General features: G+C 39.1%; 1 protein-coding gene across 2 annotated transcripts in view; it reads left to right on the top strand.

Annotated features, from left to right (window-relative positions):
* The window catches only part of EIF2B3 (eukaryotic translation initiation factor 2B subunit gamma), a 102,131-nt gene that overhangs the window by 5,283 nt on the left and 77,330 nt on the right, over nt 1-19,518 (top strand). For both annotated transcript variants that reach the window (XM_040610421.1, XM_040610422.1), the window contains exon 4: nt 14,405-14,564. In XM_040610421.1, coding sequence (XP_040466355.1) covers nt 14,405-14,564 — 160 coding nt within the window. The remainder of the gene's footprint in view (nt 1-14,404; nt 14,565-19,518) is intronic.

The raw sequence follows: 19,518 nt of genomic DNA, 5'->3' as shown, positions 1-19,518 counted from the left end.
GCTGAGAGAAGGTAGCTTGGGCAGGTAGGACTGTCTTGGTTAACAGTAACAAGCAGCTGACTACCAGTCTTAGTCTTCCCTGGTTGTTCAGAAGTTCATGAGCGCACAAAAAGCCTTTCAAGTTTTTGTTTGCTATTCACCCACTCCACACACACAGGATTTTTGACATTTTTACTTCAAGAGCTGATACAGTCTTCCGGTTATTTTTGATGGAAAATTGGTATATTCCATTAGCCTACACCTGATGGACAATGTAGCAACTTCATTAGGATTTTTATGTTCATTACAAGTCTGAATGTATCCTTTTCTTGGATCCTTCACACAACAAAAGGTGATACGCTAAACCTGATTCTTAAAGGCACCTGCTTGAGAAGTAATGAACAACGAAGAAGTTGGTATAAGTTGCACTTTCTGGATTCCTGGGCCTGGCTGTCAGTCTGGTCTGTTCTTTACCAGTAGGTCTTTATTTGACTTTTGTAGTGGGTTGTTTTGTTTGTTTTCACTTAAACATTCAGATCTGGGGTCTGAATAACTAACACCATTAACCATTATGTCTTCACAACTCTTTAGCTGAGAACTGAGGCTTAACGAGGTGCAGTAATTTACCTAGGATTGTTAAACAGATTTGTAACAGTACTGGAAACTGGATGTCTGTCTCAAATCTGTCATGGTTTCATATGTAAGATTATCTTTCTATACTGTGTGCATATGGCACGCTTTGTTTCCCCACCTTGAAAAAGCCAGCAGGACAAGAGATTAAACACAAGTTGAAGCTGTTTTAAATGGAAACTACTGAAATAGAAACTTCAGTAGAGCTGCAGTCCATTACCTGAATTGAGAGTGCTGTGTTTTTTCTTCAGTGTGTGCTAGATTGTGACTTTAAAAAGGCACTCAGTTCGAGAGTGTGTCTGTCTAAATGTAAGTAACTGAAAAATCATTTTGCAGCATACGAAGTAGAAACTGATAGGGATTTTTTTTTTTTTTTGCTTGTGTTCATATTATTTTTTATTGGGTAATATAACACTTATCAATGTTTTGCACTAAGTTCAGCACTTAAATTGATGATGTCAAAAAGCAAGAAGTGGGTATAGGAGTTATTTGTTAAATATTTTGTTTTATACAGGGATGTGAAAACAATTTGTTTAAGGTCTTTTTGACAATCATTGATCAGATCCTTTAATCACTCTCCTGTGGACCATCCCAGCATTTCCCTAGAATGCAGTTGGCTTCAAGATCCTGCTATAGCGTCTGTACCTTGTGGCAGTTTCCATGGCTATTATTTTAATATCCAGTCTTTGGTTTTTATATACTTTTAATATCGCTCAGTTTTATTCTTTTGGCTCTTTAAGTTCCTAGTTTTCTGCTCATCTTTTGCAGGACTGATAATGAATGGCTTTTGAAAATATGGAAATGAAAGTGAAGCTGCAAAGGTTTAATTCTTTTCTCATTTATATATAGGATCAGAAGTGGTAGGACGTAGACCATGTAGACTCACAGTTGATGGTATAATAATGCTGCTGTAACTGCAGCTTCAACATCATAGGGGTGTTTATAGGTCTCAAGATTAAGAGGCTTTTAAATGAGATCAGTGTTTGGCATTTTCGGTAAAATAGTATGTTCAGCATGCTGCTGTAAAATAAGCATGATATCACAGATGTGACAGAGCAGGTGATAAGGTGTAATTTTGTAACTTCCATGTTCTTGTTTTTATTTATTTTTTTTAGCATCTAAAGCTTTCTAACTGCCCAGAACAGTATGGAAGGAGGTCTCTGTAAGAGGTGTGGCTTTTATTTTTTTAAAATCATGTATAATTGCTTTGTCCTCAATAACTATCACTATTGGTAAGCAGCACTGGCTGGAGCTTTGACATGTTTCAGTCTGAATAATAGGGAAATTAGTAAGAGTCTTGACAATTTGACAGTTTCAGTGGTGATATCTGATATGCTTTCTAGCAGGAGAAGAGATGCAAACGCTGTCTGCTGCATGCTGTGGTAAGAGATGATGTGGTTTTGTAGTTTTGTTTTGTAGGCAGCTCATATTTCAGTGGTGATACACCCCACCTCACCCCCAATTGTGGACAGTCTACTGCCTTTTAAAAAGTTGACTTATTTTCATGTCTCTTGTAATCTGATGTAACAAAATCCCCTGGCTCACTTAGGGAGGCTTTTTCCTCTGTCTGGTGTTAGTGGACACACTTTTTTTCAAGTTACAATGTAAAGTCTTCTGATATGTCCATCAGGGCTTTTTAGTGGGGTTATTCCCTCCAGCATGTTGTTCTGTGACTTCTTCAGTCCAGATTTATGTCTTCATTTATTTGACTTCTACTACCATTCTTAAAGGCCTTCTCTTGCAGTTCAGTAGACTTCCTTTGGATCATTCACAGGACCAGTATGCAAAATGTATGTGCAGAGACTTGCCATGTTAATAGCACAGTAATAGTGTCAAGACTTTGCAGAACTCATGATCTGGGGGATTAGTAACAAGAAATTGTAATAGGAGCTAGGAGCCCAAGAGTAAACTGCAGTGTCTTAGAGTGTACTAGTTGAAATAGAGTGATGGTGGGCAGCCACTCTGATGGAGGAAGGAAAGGTAAACACAAGACTGGAATGTATCAGGTAAAAGTATTTTTTTATGGTAAAGATGAGAAATCAGTACTGTTGCTTAAGGCAATGGGAGGATTTTTTTGCCTAGAATACTGCACAGGTGTGGAACTCCGATGCACCAATGTGGAATAAACACTAGAAGAGGAGATATTCAGAGTGGAATATAATTGGGTTTAAATTTGCTGTGAGAAAACAGGCTGAAAATTACAGAAGGTTTTTAGTTGTTGCATAATAGAATTGTGAAACGGTCTTCCAGAAGGAGTAATCAAGACAAAAATCCCCTAAATTTATACTAGAGTGAGAAGCTGGGGTTTTTTGTTATTTTGGTTGGGTTTTGTTTGGGTTTTTTTTTAAATAAACTAAGTAATGTGTACCTGAAATGGCAGCAGGCTAACCTCTGACTCAGGAAACCCCTTTGTGAACTGTGTTTCTGTGACTTTCTGCTCATACCTTTCATCAGACTGCTGCAGACCTTTTTGTGAGTTGTAGATTATTGTTGATGGGAAAAAAAGGGGGGGGGAAAGGCAAGGGTTGAGGAGGTGTCACTGTAGTTTATAAATGAGTTCCTCTGAATTTAGGCATCTCTAATATTTGACCATTTTGTTTCCTGTGCCAAATTTTACCAGACCCACACAGCTGCTGTCTGGCGCCACCTCCCAGGCTGGGGCCTCTCCAGGCAGCAGGTTGAGAAACCTGGTTAAATCATGAGTCTGTGTTTCAGTCTGAAACAGGAGGTGGATTGGGTGTGCCTGGATCAAGCATTTGTCTTCGCTGAGTCTATATTATTTTCATCTTCTGTTAAGCATTTCTCTCCCTTGTGTCACTCAACTATACTCCAGCCAGTGATTAAAATGTGGTGTTCCAGCAGAGTAACAGCGATGGAACAATTTCACATTTTCCTTCCTTTATGAGCCCTTAGTTGTGTTAATGGAAGCCCTGACTAATATGGTGTGAATTAATCAGCATGTCTTCTGCTGCTATCACTTGTGAGTGCTTGCATGTGAAATGTTTCATCTCAGGTGGTCCACCTGGTTTTCTCAGTTTCAAAAAGTAAGATTTGAAAGTAATACAGCTCTTAAAAAGCAAAGCAAAACAAACCCTAAAAAGCTACCAAAAAGAAGAAGAAAAACCAACTTTCTTTGAACAAATAAACAAAGATTGAAACTCCAGATTCTTCTCTTGGTATGTGCATCTTTGGGAGCCATGTTGTGGAAAGTGTGATGTCACGGTGGTGGTCTGTATGCTGCTGAGGGTCACTGATCCGTGGAGTCTTGGACCGCATGGCTAAGCGCTTCACTTCCTCTGTTGAAAAACCTCCTTTGCAAACACATGATGTAAGTAAGCTTGCTGTAACGGCTGGAAGGTGCAATCTGAATCCTTTTGGTACAGCTGAGTAGAGTTTGGTGAGCATGGAAAGAAAAACTTCAGTCCCCACAATACATAGTTATGTATTTTTTTTATACTGTCAGTGGAAATAAAAAAACAAATGAAATTCATTTGTAAGAGGCAAGTTCTTTATATATAAGCAAGACTCAACTAAATATTCTGTTTATCTATTTTGAAATAGTAAAACCAACTTAATCAGTTTTTTCCAGCAGACCTGACAGAAAATACTATTTACTGGAATGTCTAAAATGGAAATAAAAGTTGCTGTCTTGCTGTTTTTTCTGATTCTGCCTTTCAATGTTAGTGCTGCGTGGGAAAAGCAGATGTATCAGATGGTGGGTCACAGGGTGTGTAGCATCTTGTTTCCTTCTCTACCTCTGATTGAAAACTGCCGCCACTGAGGCACTAGGCAGAATTTATTAGGGATTGCATGCTCAAGTCCCATTCCCAAAGCACAGCTGATTGCCTTAGTAGAAAGCAGCTATACTGGCAGGTGCTCAGGCTGCTGATGTTGCTGGGGGGAATGATAGTGCTGCCTGACTGTGTGCTTGATGAATGTGTCCAGGACTTTGCTCTGATCTTTATTTTTTCTGGCAGGCTAAGAATTAGAGAATTAAACAGTTGTTGGTGGTTGGTGTGTTTTCTGGGGTGGGTTTTTTTGGTTGTTTTGGGTTTGTTTTGTTTTGTTTTTTCAAGTTACTCAGCTTTAGAAGAATGTAGCTACTTAAACTAATTGTTTTGCTGCCAGGGTTTACTATGGATCAAGGCTAAACCACCAGAAGTTTGAATGAGGCAATTAGCTTTATAGGTTAGGATCAAGAATTTTTATTAGGGCGTTTGCTATTCTGCACATTGTTGGCTAAAGAAGATGCCTTTGTTACACATGCAGGCAAAACCTTAGGTGTTTTGCAAGGAGTCATTGATAGACCTGAGGTGCCTTTCAGTTTCAACTGTTGCATCTTCCACTGCATGTCCTTATCCTTTTCATGTTCCTGGCAACTGGAGGCCTGTGCTCATTATGTTAACCAATGCCTCTTGTTTCCATGTAGAAGTCAATTGTCAGCATTTCTCTTATATTGCAGTATATATTTTCATTTAGACCCTATGTGATTTCTGATGAAGTACACGGATTCAACCTATTCTAATCGCAGATATAGTAAGCTCTTTGCACGTGTATATAGCTGAAATACTTTGTTTAAAAGTGTCCTGGTAAAAATCTTTTCCTTTTCATTATTTGGAAATAAATAGAAGTTAGTGTTCATTTTTGTAAATAATCCTTCATTTTCCCTGTTTAAAGTATATACGGTCGTCTTGTGTACTTAACTTACTATGCTATGTGTTCAAGGAAAATTTCAGCTTTAGTAAAGGAAGCTCAAAAAACATTTTGCACTTTGTCTTTAACAACACTCATGGGCACATGAAGGCAAAGAAGAGTTAAACATCCTTTGTTATCAGCTTATGTTATGAGGCATAGGAAGCCTTTTACATGATAAGTCAAACTTCAGGTTTATAGTTTTCAAAAGCTGTTCTGTGTTGAATGTTCAAGGAAATGAAAAGTCTGTGCAAAATTAGTTTGTGCATCTTATTTTCTTTCCGAAGACAGAGTTAAGATATTAAGAGTATGGGGGGAAAAGGTTAGTCAGTGTCTTCCAGCTGTCATTTTTCCTTGGTGCTGTCAGTGGAGAGGGCAAAACCTTGTGCCATGTATGAACCTTGAAAATGTGACTGTCACCCATGCCTGGGTGAGGGCATGAAGGGTGGTGGGAAGGCATCATTGATGTCCTGGACTCCACAGAGCAGGAGGAGTTGTGTAGGGGCTCTGTTGGATGTTGCTCAGTGATGTACTTGTTCTCAGTGTTAAGTCACCATCTGGTCTGGTGTTTTAATAATTTTTTGCTTGTTACTGCAAATGTCCTTGGCCTTTCCCCATGAGATTCAAGGTCTCCCTAGCTTCAGGTAGGGTGATACTTGCAAGGAGGCATTCACAGCTGTTTGTACATTTTTCTGGAATAATATTGCTGTCTGCAGCCTTTTCACTTTTTCTAGCCTGCATGATTTCTACTTGTGTATTTTCCCCATGTTTGGATCTGAACAGCCCTTCCCTCATTGGAGGTTGGGGCTTTTCCTGGCATTTGTGGGCTGTACAGCTGTCACTGTTGCAGGTGATATTCCACAGTAAGTATTCATCATTTGAAAGAGGAAATTTAATTGTTTAGATCAAACACAATTGCGTGTGTTGACCCAAGTACATAGTTCCAGTTATTGGGGAATGTGGGAGGGAGCAGATGCCAAATGTCAACCCATGGAGTTACTGTACTAGAGAGGATTTTTCCCTGTGTCTGTTTTTGTAGCCTGGTACAGTAGTGTAGCATTGATAATGGGGAGGTGGTGCTGTGAACAGCACAGGGTGTCCCAGAGGCTGTCAGTTTGCTCAGCACTGGTTTTCTGTAACTGTTTGATTTGGTGAAAGCCATGGTGAAGAGTTGACTTGTAGGATGCCTGGAGTTTAATGTTGCAGTTTTGTCATGTTATTGTAACTGGGAACCCCAAACCCATATAGGTTACCTATTCTTTTTTCTCATTTCTGTGCTGAAAAGGGAAAAATAATTGTGTATTCAGATTTTCTTGAAACAAATTGAGGTATTCTGCACTATAAATTCTCTTAGCTCCTTTGGGATGATGGTGAAAATTCTGAATGTAGACTAATAGTGCTGGAAACAGCAGTGGAGGTCTTGAAGTTTTCATAAGATTTTTTCTTACAACAGCAGTTGCTGCAGGCCAAATATCACTGGAAAAATTGGAGAGGTGCTAGAGGAGAAATAGTGCATGGAGGATAGTACAGGTATCTACTGTTCAAAACAGTACTTTTATTTAACATAGTATGATTGGTTTTTACAGGGAAAACCACCACATTTGAACAAAGCTAATCAGGTTTCACACAAGTGGACTCTCACTTCATGCAGGCTAGTGTGAAATAGCAATGCCATTGAGCTGTGTTTCAAAGAGCGTTAGCTTTTGCTAATAATGCTTTGCAGAGAATTAGCATTTGGGTTTTCTGTTGGAGCAGGGTTGAAACTGGGTGTTGTGTAATGATTTGGTTTGACCTTGGAAAGAGTTTTACACCATTTTTTTTTAATTTAAGATCATGCTAATACTAGCAGTGGGATGGCAGAATGATTCCTGAGGACACATCCTGTATATGTCATGGTTTTCATTTGTAGTCTGGTTTGAGACTGCAAGGAACCATTATGATCCTCTCGTCTGTAAGGGAATTTGCACATGGTAATTAGGGCTCTTAGCCCCAAAAACTACAGATGACTTAATGTGTTTCTGAACGATAGCAAGGCTTTATTCATATATTCTACTAGATGAAGAGTCTATTATATTGTTTGGTATTTTATTCCAGTTTATACTTATTCTCCCTCTTAAACCACTTTGTCTTTTATTTCTATGCTGAATGCTGATTTCTAGCCACTGAATCCAGTTGTACCTGCTTTTTGTTGTGTGGCTGAGAGATCTCCTGTTTAGGTAATTGCAGGCTGTGGGCGAAGGCCTTCTCTCTGTTCAGTAAGTTGAGCTGGTTAAGCTTCATTAGGACTAGTTTTTATTATTATTGTTTGTATGACTACAGCACCTGACTGCCTAAGGCTCTGCTTACATTAAGCGTTAAGCCTGGGCTTGAGCTCTGGGCTTTGGCAGCCAGCCTGCTGTGCTGCTGCTGTTGAGATTGGAGCCTGACTGCAGTGTTCTTTCTGTTCATGTGAGGCAGAGTCCAAGATCAGCTGCACAGCAGATCTGGTAGCGCTGCCGTCCAGGTAGTCCTGGAAACCTGCCTTCCAGGAACAGGAGTGACGAGGAGAGTGCCATTTGTTTCTAGAGCTCTGCCTGTGAAGCAGTTTGTTCATGCAATGCATTGAGCCAGGGGAGAATTCAGCTTGCCAGTCTCACCCTCCATGAACTGGTGAATTCAGTCTGGGTTATGGGGTGCTTCCCTGAGCTTTAGCAGGCATGGTTCTCATGAGTGATGGTGCATGCTTTCTGGATGCCTTTAGATGGGGGGAAAACAGTCTCCTCTGTGGCATGCTTAGGTTCTGGACATAAACCCAGGAGGTGACTCCTGACCTCGGACAAATGAGCAAGCCTAGCAAGACAGGCTGATATGTGTCAGTATCAGCCTGGTGCCCCAGTGTACTGATAGTCTGATAATCGTCTGTTTTCTGTAAGTGTAAGGGTAGTAGATTTATTTAAAAAAAAAAAAAAAAAAAGTAAAAAAAGTTGATGGAGCCTAAACCCATTTTTTTTAGAAGGTACAAGTAGGTAATAGACTTGGCAGCCTTTATTGAAGTAAGGCAGAAGTAGATTTGGTAAGTACATGGTTAGTGGAAGGGATAGGCTATTAAAAGGAGGGTAAACAACTTGTGCTTGATATGACAGAAAATGGAACCAGTGAAGCAGAGTGATGTGGTTGGAGGAGGAAGCGTGGAAAATGATTTTTGGAGTACTATGTAAGTAGGACTAAGTTGCATTAGTTGGAGCCAGAGGAAAAGGTGGATTGCAAAGATTATGTTCCAGACCAGAATTTTTACAGTTCAGTGTCATATCAATGTCCTACTTTGAAAACAATCTTAATAAGCTGATGAACTTGTGTTCATCTCTAAACTTTTGCTTTTGGTTGCTGGTAACTGAATTACCCTTTTCCACCCTATGTGTCAGTTTGAGCAATAGGTAACAAGACTTCCTCCTGGGAGGAGACAGGATGCCTTCTGGGCTTGAATATCTTTCCTGTTCCTAACTTATATGTATGTAAATTTAAAAATATTGATTTTGGATGGTAGCTCTTGAGATACAAAGATAACCTAAAATGGTGTTTTCATTGTATGATCCCATCTGATACAAGGCATAGGATGAGCCATATGATGGGACTGGGGTTAGGTCTCCTCCCCAGCTTCTGGCATCTTTCTTCCAGCTTTGTTTGAGAAGATAAACAGTGATGCTGACAGGTTACATATGTGAAGGCATTCACATTGCCTTAAGATATCCTCACCTGATGAATTCAGGGCCGTCCAAGAAATTAAAAGAGACTCCCTTGGCTCCTGCATTAGACTTTTCTGTTTTCTTTTTAAAAAAAAAGCTTCTTTCACATTACACGCTGTCTTTCAGAAAAAAAAAAAAAGTTTCTTCCATTTTTTAATGGGGAGAATTTGCTGCTGGATTTCAGATAGAGGCACATCCTGTGCCTCCACTGCCCTCTGTCCTTGAGAAGAGTTACAAAGGTGCTGGTCTACAGCAAACTTGCTGCTGCAGAATGAGTGCACAGTAGGTAAGTGCTTCATGTCTGCTAACGAAGTAGTAAATCATTATTTTCTTCTGAATCTTGCTATCAAGGCCATTACAAAAGCAGAGTGGGAATTCCCAGCCAAAAGCAGCCATTTTGGTTGGTAGCTAACAAGATCCTACAGACATCAAAAAATAAATGAAGTTCCCTGCTCCAGTTACAGCAACAGCCATAGATCTTCAAAGAGGTCACAGGTGTGGAAGTTGGAGGACTCTTAATGGAGACTAAGATAAAAAGGCATTATTTTTTAAAGCCTTGAATGTAAGTTTCTGATCTGAAGAGTGGTGAGTGATGCAATTGCTTGGAGGTATCTTTGGCTTTGCCTGGAGCATGCTAACAAGCAATCAAAATGCTTGCCCACAGCCAAACTGTTCTTTCCCTTTCCACTCTTTAGAATAATAAAAGCATTACACACAAACCCCACTGTTAATGCAACATGTGGGTGAAGTTCCAGGCTATTGTGTATAAAACTCAGTCTTAATTCCAGCAGTAATTGTAACTTGTTCCTCTTTCCCCTCTTGTATGGTGACATCGCAGGAAGTGATGCAAAGTTCTCTGTGCATGCGTTAACTTAGGCTGAGTGTAGGAACAGTATCTATCTAATTTTTTGATTATATTTTTTCCACTTCTTGTCAGTCTCAGCTGTAATACTCTGCAGTTGGAAACTTTCAGCATTTATGTTTTGTCTGTCTTCTGTTAGGAGCTGGGTCTACTGCTCATGGATATTTTGCTTCTTTTCTGTTTATAATGCGATCTAACATTTGTGTTCCTCTATCTCTTGATGCTGATTTTGTTCAAATTGGAAATTTCCTTGTGACATGTTTCCTCATCTTCTAGTTTGCAGTTTTTGAGGCCATCGGCAGTTTAGGCTACAAGGTCCTGCCCTTGTCCATACTTGGCATAGAAAATGCCATTAAAAATGAATCATTTGCTGCCAGCTATCTGCGGTAACCTTGATATCTCCTGTTTGAACGGAAGGGATCCAGCAATTATTGCTGAATATGAAAGAGTTTTTAGCATTGTCTTTTGTGTGCAGGGTGTGAGAAAGTCTAAGGCTTTTTATTTATGCTGGTATATTACACCATATAATTGTATCCATCTTTTGATCTGTGGTATGAATTAGTTCCATTGAAAACATGTTTTCTATTTTTAAATTGGTTGTCTTGAACTCAGTTCTTGAAACATTCTGCTTTTTGGTCTTGTTTTTGTGTAGATTTTCCATATTGTGCTGGGTTCAATATAATTGTTGACATGCTAGTTTTGAGGGTTTTTTCTTTACTATTTTTTTCTCTATTTTAGATGAATCTCTTGATGTTTTATGTTACAGTGCTGCGTTTATCCAGATTGAATATGTAAGTTATCTCATAATATGTGAGCATTTCACAGTTTGGAAACGTTTGATGGTGAAGTGCCATTAGCCAGTGTTGCAGAAAAGGAGAGCAGAGACCTGGAGGTCTTAAGTGCCGTATTTCCATACTTGATTTGACTGAACACTCAGTGTTCCATGATAGCTAGACTGGAAGCCCAGGACTCCATCCATGGTCAGTAGGACCAAAGAAACATCTTCTTGAAACTAGATCATAGGTAGAATGATCTCTGCAGAACCTCATTTTTCTCCATTGATCAGCAGCCAAGTCTAAATTCTGAACTTGAGCTCGTAAATTGAAAATTGGAGGTTAAGTGGGATTACAGAGGCCCAAGTGACTCTTCCAAGGAGTGTCATGTTCTTCTCTTTTCTGTGACTCCTGTGATGCTCAGAAAAAACTGTAAGCTGTGCTGCCTGCAAGCTAGGGCTGCTGTACCTGCACCTGGGTAGCACTGTAGTGTTTTCTTGTGTTCCCCAACCCAAAGTAATTTGTTGTTCTCTTTTATTATGCTTGATGGTATTTTCACCTGGTCTGTTCAGCAGCTTCTGTGGTAGAGCCCTGGTCTGTAACAAGGGCTTCTCTGTGTCATAAAAGTAGTAAACAAAATGGCACATACCAAGTTTGGCAGAGCAGGAAAATGCCAGAAATTCCAAGCATTTGTTTCATGTCCCATCCATTAGATGGTCCTCCTTGAGTTAAGACCCTTTCCGTGTCCTTCCTGTGGTTGTAATGGGTGTTGAGTGTGCATTTGTGCGTGTGTTTTTCTGCCTTTGCAAGTGGTTCTGCTTGGGGTGTGTGCTTGCTGGGTTTTTTTAATCAGTTCATGTTGATTCTTATCATCTGTTTGTATAATAGTTTGGGGTTGATGTAATCATTGTTACATGTAGTTTATTAAGAAATGTATATGTGTGTGTACTTAGGTGTTTGCATAATTCATGAAGTCAAGTATGTTCACATACCCCTTGTTAGCACATGAGTGCATGTAGTAAGTACGTACTTCTCTTTGTATCAGTGGCTCATTGGGAAAGGTGCACTTTATTTATTTGGCATGTATATATGTACAAAACCCACAAGCTCTACCATTTATTTTCTTTCTTCTACACCCACCCTAAAAACGTAAAGAAAAACACACACTTCTGCTAGGGTTCTAGGATAGTTTATTTTTTCATTCAGCCATTAGTTTATTCGTTCAGGAGTTGTACACTGGAAAAAAAGTGCATCCATTAGACAGTGAGGGCTTTATTTAGGGGGGGGGGGGGGCTGTGTTTCAAAGGGGAGGCTGTCAAGTCCCAAAAGAGCCTTTCATGGTGTATTCTCAGCGTGCTTCTGAGGCCACTGCTCTGCTCATCAGGAGGAGAGGCAGAAATGTGGGCTTTACAGAGCAACTGTGTGTTTCACTGGTCCCTGCGCTCACTGACGTTTATTTACATATTGGGAGAGTAAATGGGTAGAACAGATGGCAACCAGACATTTGGTGGTTCTGTTCCCGTATGCTCCTCAGGGGTCTTGCATTCAGTTTTTGCAAAAAGCTTGTCTTATAGTGAGGAGAAAAAACCCAGGAGCCGGTTCACAACCATGAAATGCTTGTTGGATTTTTGTTATAGTGACAGATTAAAGCATTTAGTAAAATATGAAATAATTACAAGGTTTGTTTTACAAGTCTAGATACTTGTTCCTTAGGATAAATCCATTGGTCTGTCTGTTTCTCTCTTTTTATTATTATTTCTTATTTCCACCACTGGAGTGAATGCATTTAGATTTGAAGCTGGTGATCTCTTCCTTCTACAAACTGAGTTTGAAAAGTATAGGTCTGTTTATGTGCGCCTTGGATACCTTTTGGCCTTTTGTGCAAATATTGTAACTCAGTTGTGCTCTTGTAAAAATAAAATATCTGAAAATTTTGCAGGCTTTCCCAGGATATGTAATATATATTTCTTCACTATTTACAGTTATGAAGCTGGAGATTTACTTCCATACCAAGTTGAATTTTTTCTTACTTTCTTTGTACACACTGGAATGTTGGAGCAGGGCAGCTTGCTTTAGTGGTTTAGGTTGTTTAGGTTGGGGGGGTGTGTGTGTGTCCCAATATGTGCATATTGTTTGTTTTAAGGAAGTGATAATTAAAGCACTTCTCCTGGGCAAAACTGTAATATAAAATACACATTTTGAAAATACGTTAAAAGGGGTGATGCAAGTCAGGTTTTGAATGTGTAAAATTCTCAACTTGCACATTGTTCCTTCCTGTAAAGCAGCCAGGTGTTTCTCAGTAAAGTGGGGAGAAATCAAATGGAAACTGAAGAGCTTGACCTTTTGCACAGCATGCCAAATCAGCAGTTCTAACGGTTTGTGATGTGATGAATTCCAATGACTTATTGGTAAACACAAGAAATTGGCTAGCACTTGTAGGAGAACCTGTCAAATAATGTACATACCAGACCTCAGTTAGTCTTACCTACAGTGTGGAATCTGCTAGTATTAGATAGTCTGTAAAGCAAACCTTTCTATAATAAGTCTTTCTATTAAAAAAGGTCAATGCTAAACTGGTTCGCTTTTAATGAAAAAGTAGAATTACTGATCCTCCATGACTTAATACTGGTTTTACCAAGTATTTTCTCGTGCCTATCGTTATTTAATAATGTCTTTTTAAAAGACAAAACTAAGAAGCCATGTCATGCTCTGCAGGGGGACTTACCACAGTAGATGGTAGCACAAAAAGTGAAAATGGTAAATGTCAAGAAAGAAACACTATCTTCTTTAGAAGGTTGATCATTAACAAAAAATAAAGTGGAAACTTGCTGCTTTTCTGTAGGCCATGCTGCACAAATATTATGTTAGGATTAGTTTAAATGAAGATAATTGCTGAACGAGTAGATTTTTGGCAGTATATTCCACAACCCACGTGAAATACAGAAAATTGTTTCTAAGTTAAGAGTATATTGATAGTGTGCGTGGTTAATGAAGCTGCTAGGTCTCGCTCAATGTGTGACAATGTTTCTGTGATATATGCACAGTTCTCTTAAATACTTTGTAAGGCACTTTGGAATCCTTTGAGATCAAAATTAAATAGGACCTAACTTCCTCTTTTTTTTCTTTTTCTTTTTTTTTTTTTTCTTTAATATGGTCTTGCTGGTTTTAGGAAATGTATTTCTAAACTGAGCCCACCATCGCAGTGCAATTACTGAGTAAATCACATCCTAGATAGTCTTTGCTTTTTTTTCCCTCCAGTAAAATAACATAGTTTAAATATCTTTTCCAGTGGTTTGTAGCCAGATGCAAAGTCAGCTAAAAAAGATTTCTTCAGAAAGATTTCTTTTCTACATCATTATGTAACTAAAAGTAGCAGTTGTAAATACTGCAGAATTTCATGGCAGTCTTGAAAGCCGTGGCTTCTGTGTCCAGGTTCCTTCCCTTAGGAGCAGGTGATGGCAGTTTAGATGGTCACATATTCTTTATAGTCCAGAGCTGGATAAGCATTAACTAAATAACTAATTTAGTAACAGCAGGACTCAAGAAAAGTGAACTGGCAAAAACCAGTAACGATTTTCGGAAAAGTATGGACCCTGTGTTTTTTAAAGTAAAAACCAAATAAAATTGATTTTTTTAAAAAAAGGAAAAAGTTATGAGTGGTTTTGTTGTTGAGTCCTCAAATGCTAATCTATATGTGGTCATGTGTATCTCTGAAAGGGTTTGGGTTTTTTTTTCTTCTTTGACAGACGGATGTCTTGGTGTTGAGCTGCGATCTGATCACAGATGTTGATTTATATAAAGTTGTGGATCTCTTTCGGACACATGATGCTACTCTCTCCATGCTGATGAAGAAAACTCATGAACCCACAGAAATGGTACCAGGACAGAAAGGGAAAAAAAAGCCAGGTATGTAGATAGGAATACATGCATTTATTTATTAATAAATTATAGTGAAACCACTGGTATGTATGATATGTTTAGTTATCAGTCCCAGAGCGAAAGAAATAAAAAAGCTACAGATACCCTATTTTTCCTTAGATTCCCTGGTGGGGGTGTGACTTCTTTTTTTCCAGCTCAGAATTAAGTATTAGACTCGTGTAATCTTGCAGGCTCTGATCCAAAGCTCACAAGAGTTAAGGGAAAAGCTCCAGGTGACTTCAGTGAGTTTTGGATCAAACCCTAAATTTTTGTTACATATGAACATTAAAACCGTTAGGTTTTTCAAGAGTGCTAAGCATCAGCCAAATTGTAGCTGGGAATTTTACCACTTACTGTAGGGACCAGCATTAGGTGGGTAACAAATACTTCTAGAAACTCTCCCCTCTTGTGGTATGTACTGAATTACTCTTCTGAGATCACATGCAGGAGCCTTTTGCTAGGCAAAACTCCCACTGATTTCAAGGACTTGGTTAGATGCTTATCTTGTCCCTCTTACCATAATATCTTAGTACCTTGTAATCTTCAGTGTATCTATTCTCACAACACTGCTGTAAGGCAGGGCAGGGCTATTATCCCCATTTTACTTATATGCTAAAAGTACTAAATACCATACAGTTATTCCCATACCATACCTCACATTTTCTTTTAATGATATCTGTTAAATTGCTGAGGCTTGATTATTGCCAGCTTAGTGGGTCCTGGTCCATGATTAAAGCTCAGAGGCATTACAGTAATATGAATAAGAAAGCATAGCTTCAAACTGTTTGAGAGGGGAGTGAAATGCAAGCCAACAGTTGGACTACGTGTGTGTCTGAAAGTGGAGGAAATGTGTTTTTAAAAGAAAGCTGCTTAGACTCTGCATGAAAAGATTTTCTGGAGCAAAGTGTAAGGTTAGTAGGGCTGAAAGCATTTAGGACTTGGACTCTGAAACAGCTCTGAATCCTCTGTTTTTGAAAAAGCAATCTAAGTGATAATGGCACATAAAACACTGTCAAGAGCACTACTACAGCCACAGAGTTGAGCTTTCAGGAGTTACAAACTAATGGGTTGGTGGTTAAACATCATAGAGCTGCCCAGTATGTGAGCTCTGAGCACAGAGCGAGGATGAGGAGGTCTATGAGGATAAACAAGATCATCTGAAGATTCTTCACAATTGTAAACACATCAGGTTGCACATACATTCTTAATTCACTTGGTTTTTAATGTCTGTGTGCTTGACTTCTGTAGCATAACTCTTCCTATGTGACTTGTTAAAATTTGTGTGTGATTTCTCAGATCTGTGAAAGACCAAACTTGAAAACATTAAAATTCCATTATGTGGAAGTGATTTGACACCCACAGTGTCTTTCTGTGGGGCTTGATGCTAAGGTCTCCTACTCAAAACTACTCAGCTTGAGCTGTCATGGCTAGCACTAGTAAGTTGTTCTCTATGAACTGCCTTGGATGAGACATGAACTCTACCAGACCTTTCTCAATCATTTGCTGAAAACAGGGGAGTGCCAAGACAGGAATTCAGCGTTCTTCTCCAGGTTCTGGAGAGGGGCAGTACGTTTTAGGGAGTATCGGACCCTCCTGCCTTTCATTTCTACTTGACTGAATGCGTCCTGTTGCTGTCAGCATAGTCCTAGCTCATCCCTATTTCTTTTCCCATGCTGGCTTCTTGCCACCACCAGCCTCCATTCTTATTCTTTGCTAAGTCTCTTGCTTCAAGGATCTTTGTCAAGAGTCCAGCATTTCTTTCTCATATATTACTCTTTTCTTTCACTACCAGTCCCATTCCCTGTTCCGCTTCTGACTTCTCATCTCAACCTGCTTCATTCATTTGCCAATAGTCACCCTTTTTCCTTCTCTTCTGATTCCTGTCTCTGTGGTCCAGTGTCCTTTCACAGGCAGTCCCAATTTCTACCAGTTTTCAGGGACTGCTTTCCCCCCTGCTTCCAGCCTGTCTTGCAGAGTCCTCATTTTTATGCTTTTCTTTCCTCTCACCCTTGTGAGCTTATGAGTTTTATTTCCTTGTAAAAAACAGGTTGCAAAAACAGCAGATCAAGCTCTTTCCCCTGGAGCAGTCATCACAGCGTGGCTGTGGAGTCTCATGGCTTGTGTGCTTTGCTTGTACCACCTCATGGTTACAGAAGACCTTATATGTCACCTGCTATTTGATCAGTTCTAGGAACTGAGGAATTGAAACAACCTTTCTTTAAGAATAACATGTAAAAAAATTTTGCAGCAAAAATAAAAGTCTTGAAAGAGCACATGAAACTGCAGTTTTTCAAAGATTTATAGTGGAGTCAGATGGCAAAAAGTACACTCCTGATACACAGGTTAGCAGCGCTTACTGAATGTCATGCTGCTTCTCTGAAGAAGTGCAATACCAGAGCTTTTCAAGGGAAGGGCCACCTAACCATTTAAGCTTATGCTAAACACTTTTTTTTTTTTTTTTTTTCTTTAGCCTTAGAAGCAGCTGAACTGTTTTCACTGAATTTTCCAAGCGTTCCTCTTTAAGCCAGGCACCTGGCATTGAAAATTTCATTCCAAACAGTTAAATGTGATGAAGCTTATAAGCAACTGAGGGCAAGATACTAACATGGAATGTGCTAGGCAGCTTTTCATAGTATGTGGCATTATCAGCACCTTCTCTAAATGTGACATATACATGCTTCTATGTACTTGCACTGTACTGTTCAAGTGTTCAAGTGTTCAAAATGGATCCTTAGTCCTGACAAGCCACTAGATACATCTGCAGCTTTATTTATTGTTTCACGGTTCCTACAAATTCATTCACTTTTTGAGAAGGAGCAAGACTTTTATTTCACATGTGTCATGGAATCTGATATAAAGTTGTTGCTTTTGCAATATTATTGAACATTCAAGAACTGTGATAGAAGGAACAGTTTTTAAATTAACATGAATTTCAGTGTTAAGCAGTTATCAATTCATACTGGTGGTTTCTTGAAATGCTTGACATTACTCAGCTGCAAGTTGCAGAGTGAAGTTCATTGGTTTTTATATTTTTTTATGTTGAAAATAATATTCTCATTGGCTTTTTTAATTGATTAATAAGAGGCATGGCAATAAAAGATAAAAAGGCAGAGTGCTAGTGAATGTTAGTAACCCAAATAAACAGAGTGTCAGGAGTTCAGACACCCAGAATGGAGCCATGTGCTTAAAGATGACCTGCAAGGGACTGAGTGGAAAAGAGTGTCTGAACCTTTCTGTGTATAAAGAAAGGCAGAAAAGATGGGGATGGTGACTCTTGTCTGCTTGTTTTTCTTGTCTTGAAAGCAGCAGGCATGTCATCACTGGTATTCCCTGTGTTTGCCAGAAGACCTCTTGGTGGTCTTGCAGGCTGCATCGTGTGAATTCTCTCCCTTTAATTGAAAGGGTGGGGATAGCGAATCTTTAACAAAGGTGTCTTTTTCGCAAGTGTCAATTAATTACGTTTGATTAAAAAGCATTTTAGAAAATCTGACTGAAAATTATTTCTTCTCATCTCTGAATTGCTCAACTTCCATTCTTTTGTGTTGTCATGATTTCTTTAGGTCTTTAAAGCCCTTAAAATTGGTGGGGATCTAATTTCTAAGGTAATTAATAAATGGCAATAGCTATGTCAGATCCTTATTTATCTGTTGTGAGGAGGAAAACCACATCCTGCATTCCATTTTTATACTTTAAACAATTTTGTAGTTACCATCACTGCAGCCTTAATGTTTTTTTCTCATACTTATCTTGCAGTGAGTTTGTAAACAAGTTGTGTTTGTCGTTCTGCTTATTTACTCCTTAGTAATTAATGCCAGTATGATTTGAAACAGCACTCGTGTATCTCTGAGTATGACTGATTTTAGTCATAAGTTTTGTCTTTTCTAAATTACAAAAGTAATGCTATTTATTGCCAGCGTACAGGGAAAAACTTGACCTGGCATCTGCTACAAAAAAAAAAAGAAAAAAAAAGAGTGCTCCCACAGGGTTTTGCTGTCTGTTTCTCACCTATCCACACAAGTGAGGGAAACCGGTTTGGTGGCATGTACCATGTACCTGCTCTTGTTGTCATCAAGTTTACTTTTTTCCTTTTTTCTTATTACGTAGAGCTTTGCTATAGCAGTGTAATATGTTGTGTTACTGTGGGAACAGTCAGAAATGGGTAGCCGAGACCTGAACTTTGAGAGAAGTAGCTTGATGGAGGAAAATTCGTCACTGTTGTGTTTCTAGCCTGTCAGGAGATCCCAGTTAGGTGGCTGTGGCAATGATTGATTAGTCCCTACTCTCAAACTTCATCACCCCTCCTTCGCATGAGTTTCAGCACTGCTTTCAAGACTTATTTCTGAATTCTTACAGCAAGTGAGCTTTATCCTAAATGTACTTAATTTCTTATAAAGTTACGTGTTCAGGCCTATTTTTGTACTTCTTTGCTGTATGATTAATTTCTGAGAAGGGATGGGGGGGATTCGTAAAGAGGGTATGTTTGATCACTTGGATCAAAGACTCCCAATAGGAGAACTTCCAACAGGTGCGTAGATTTGACTCTATTTTGATAGCTATTGCTATAGTAACTCTGAAGGAAAAGGTAAAATAAAAAAGGGGGCTGAACTGGGGAAAATGGGGTTAAAATAGTTTGGCTGAGAAAAGATCTTAGAGAATTAACTACTTAAAGAGCATGCTGTTACTCCAGTGTGGTTAAAAGCTTAGAACTTAGGAGATTGAGTATTTGCCAGTTTGGCCCAAAATAATAGTATTTAGTGGGAGAAAAGAAGGTTTTGTTCAAAGTGTACCATGGCATTCTTGTACAGTCTGTGTTCCTGTAATGATGGTTGCCACCAGAGTGATGGCTTATACTACAAAGTGCAAGTTACAATAAGCTCCCACCACTGCATTCAGATGTTGTGGAAAACTGTTCAAAAACAAATGCTTTACATGTCAGTAGACC

This window comes from Falco naumanni, chromosome 11 (assembly GCF_017639655.2).
Source record: "Falco naumanni isolate bFalNau1 chromosome 11, bFalNau1.pat, whole genome shotgun sequence".
NCBI classification, from domain to species: domain Eukaryota; kingdom Metazoa; phylum Chordata; class Aves; order Falconiformes; family Falconidae; genus Falco; species Falco naumanni.
This window is presented reverse-complemented; position numbering and strand designations above follow the sequence as displayed.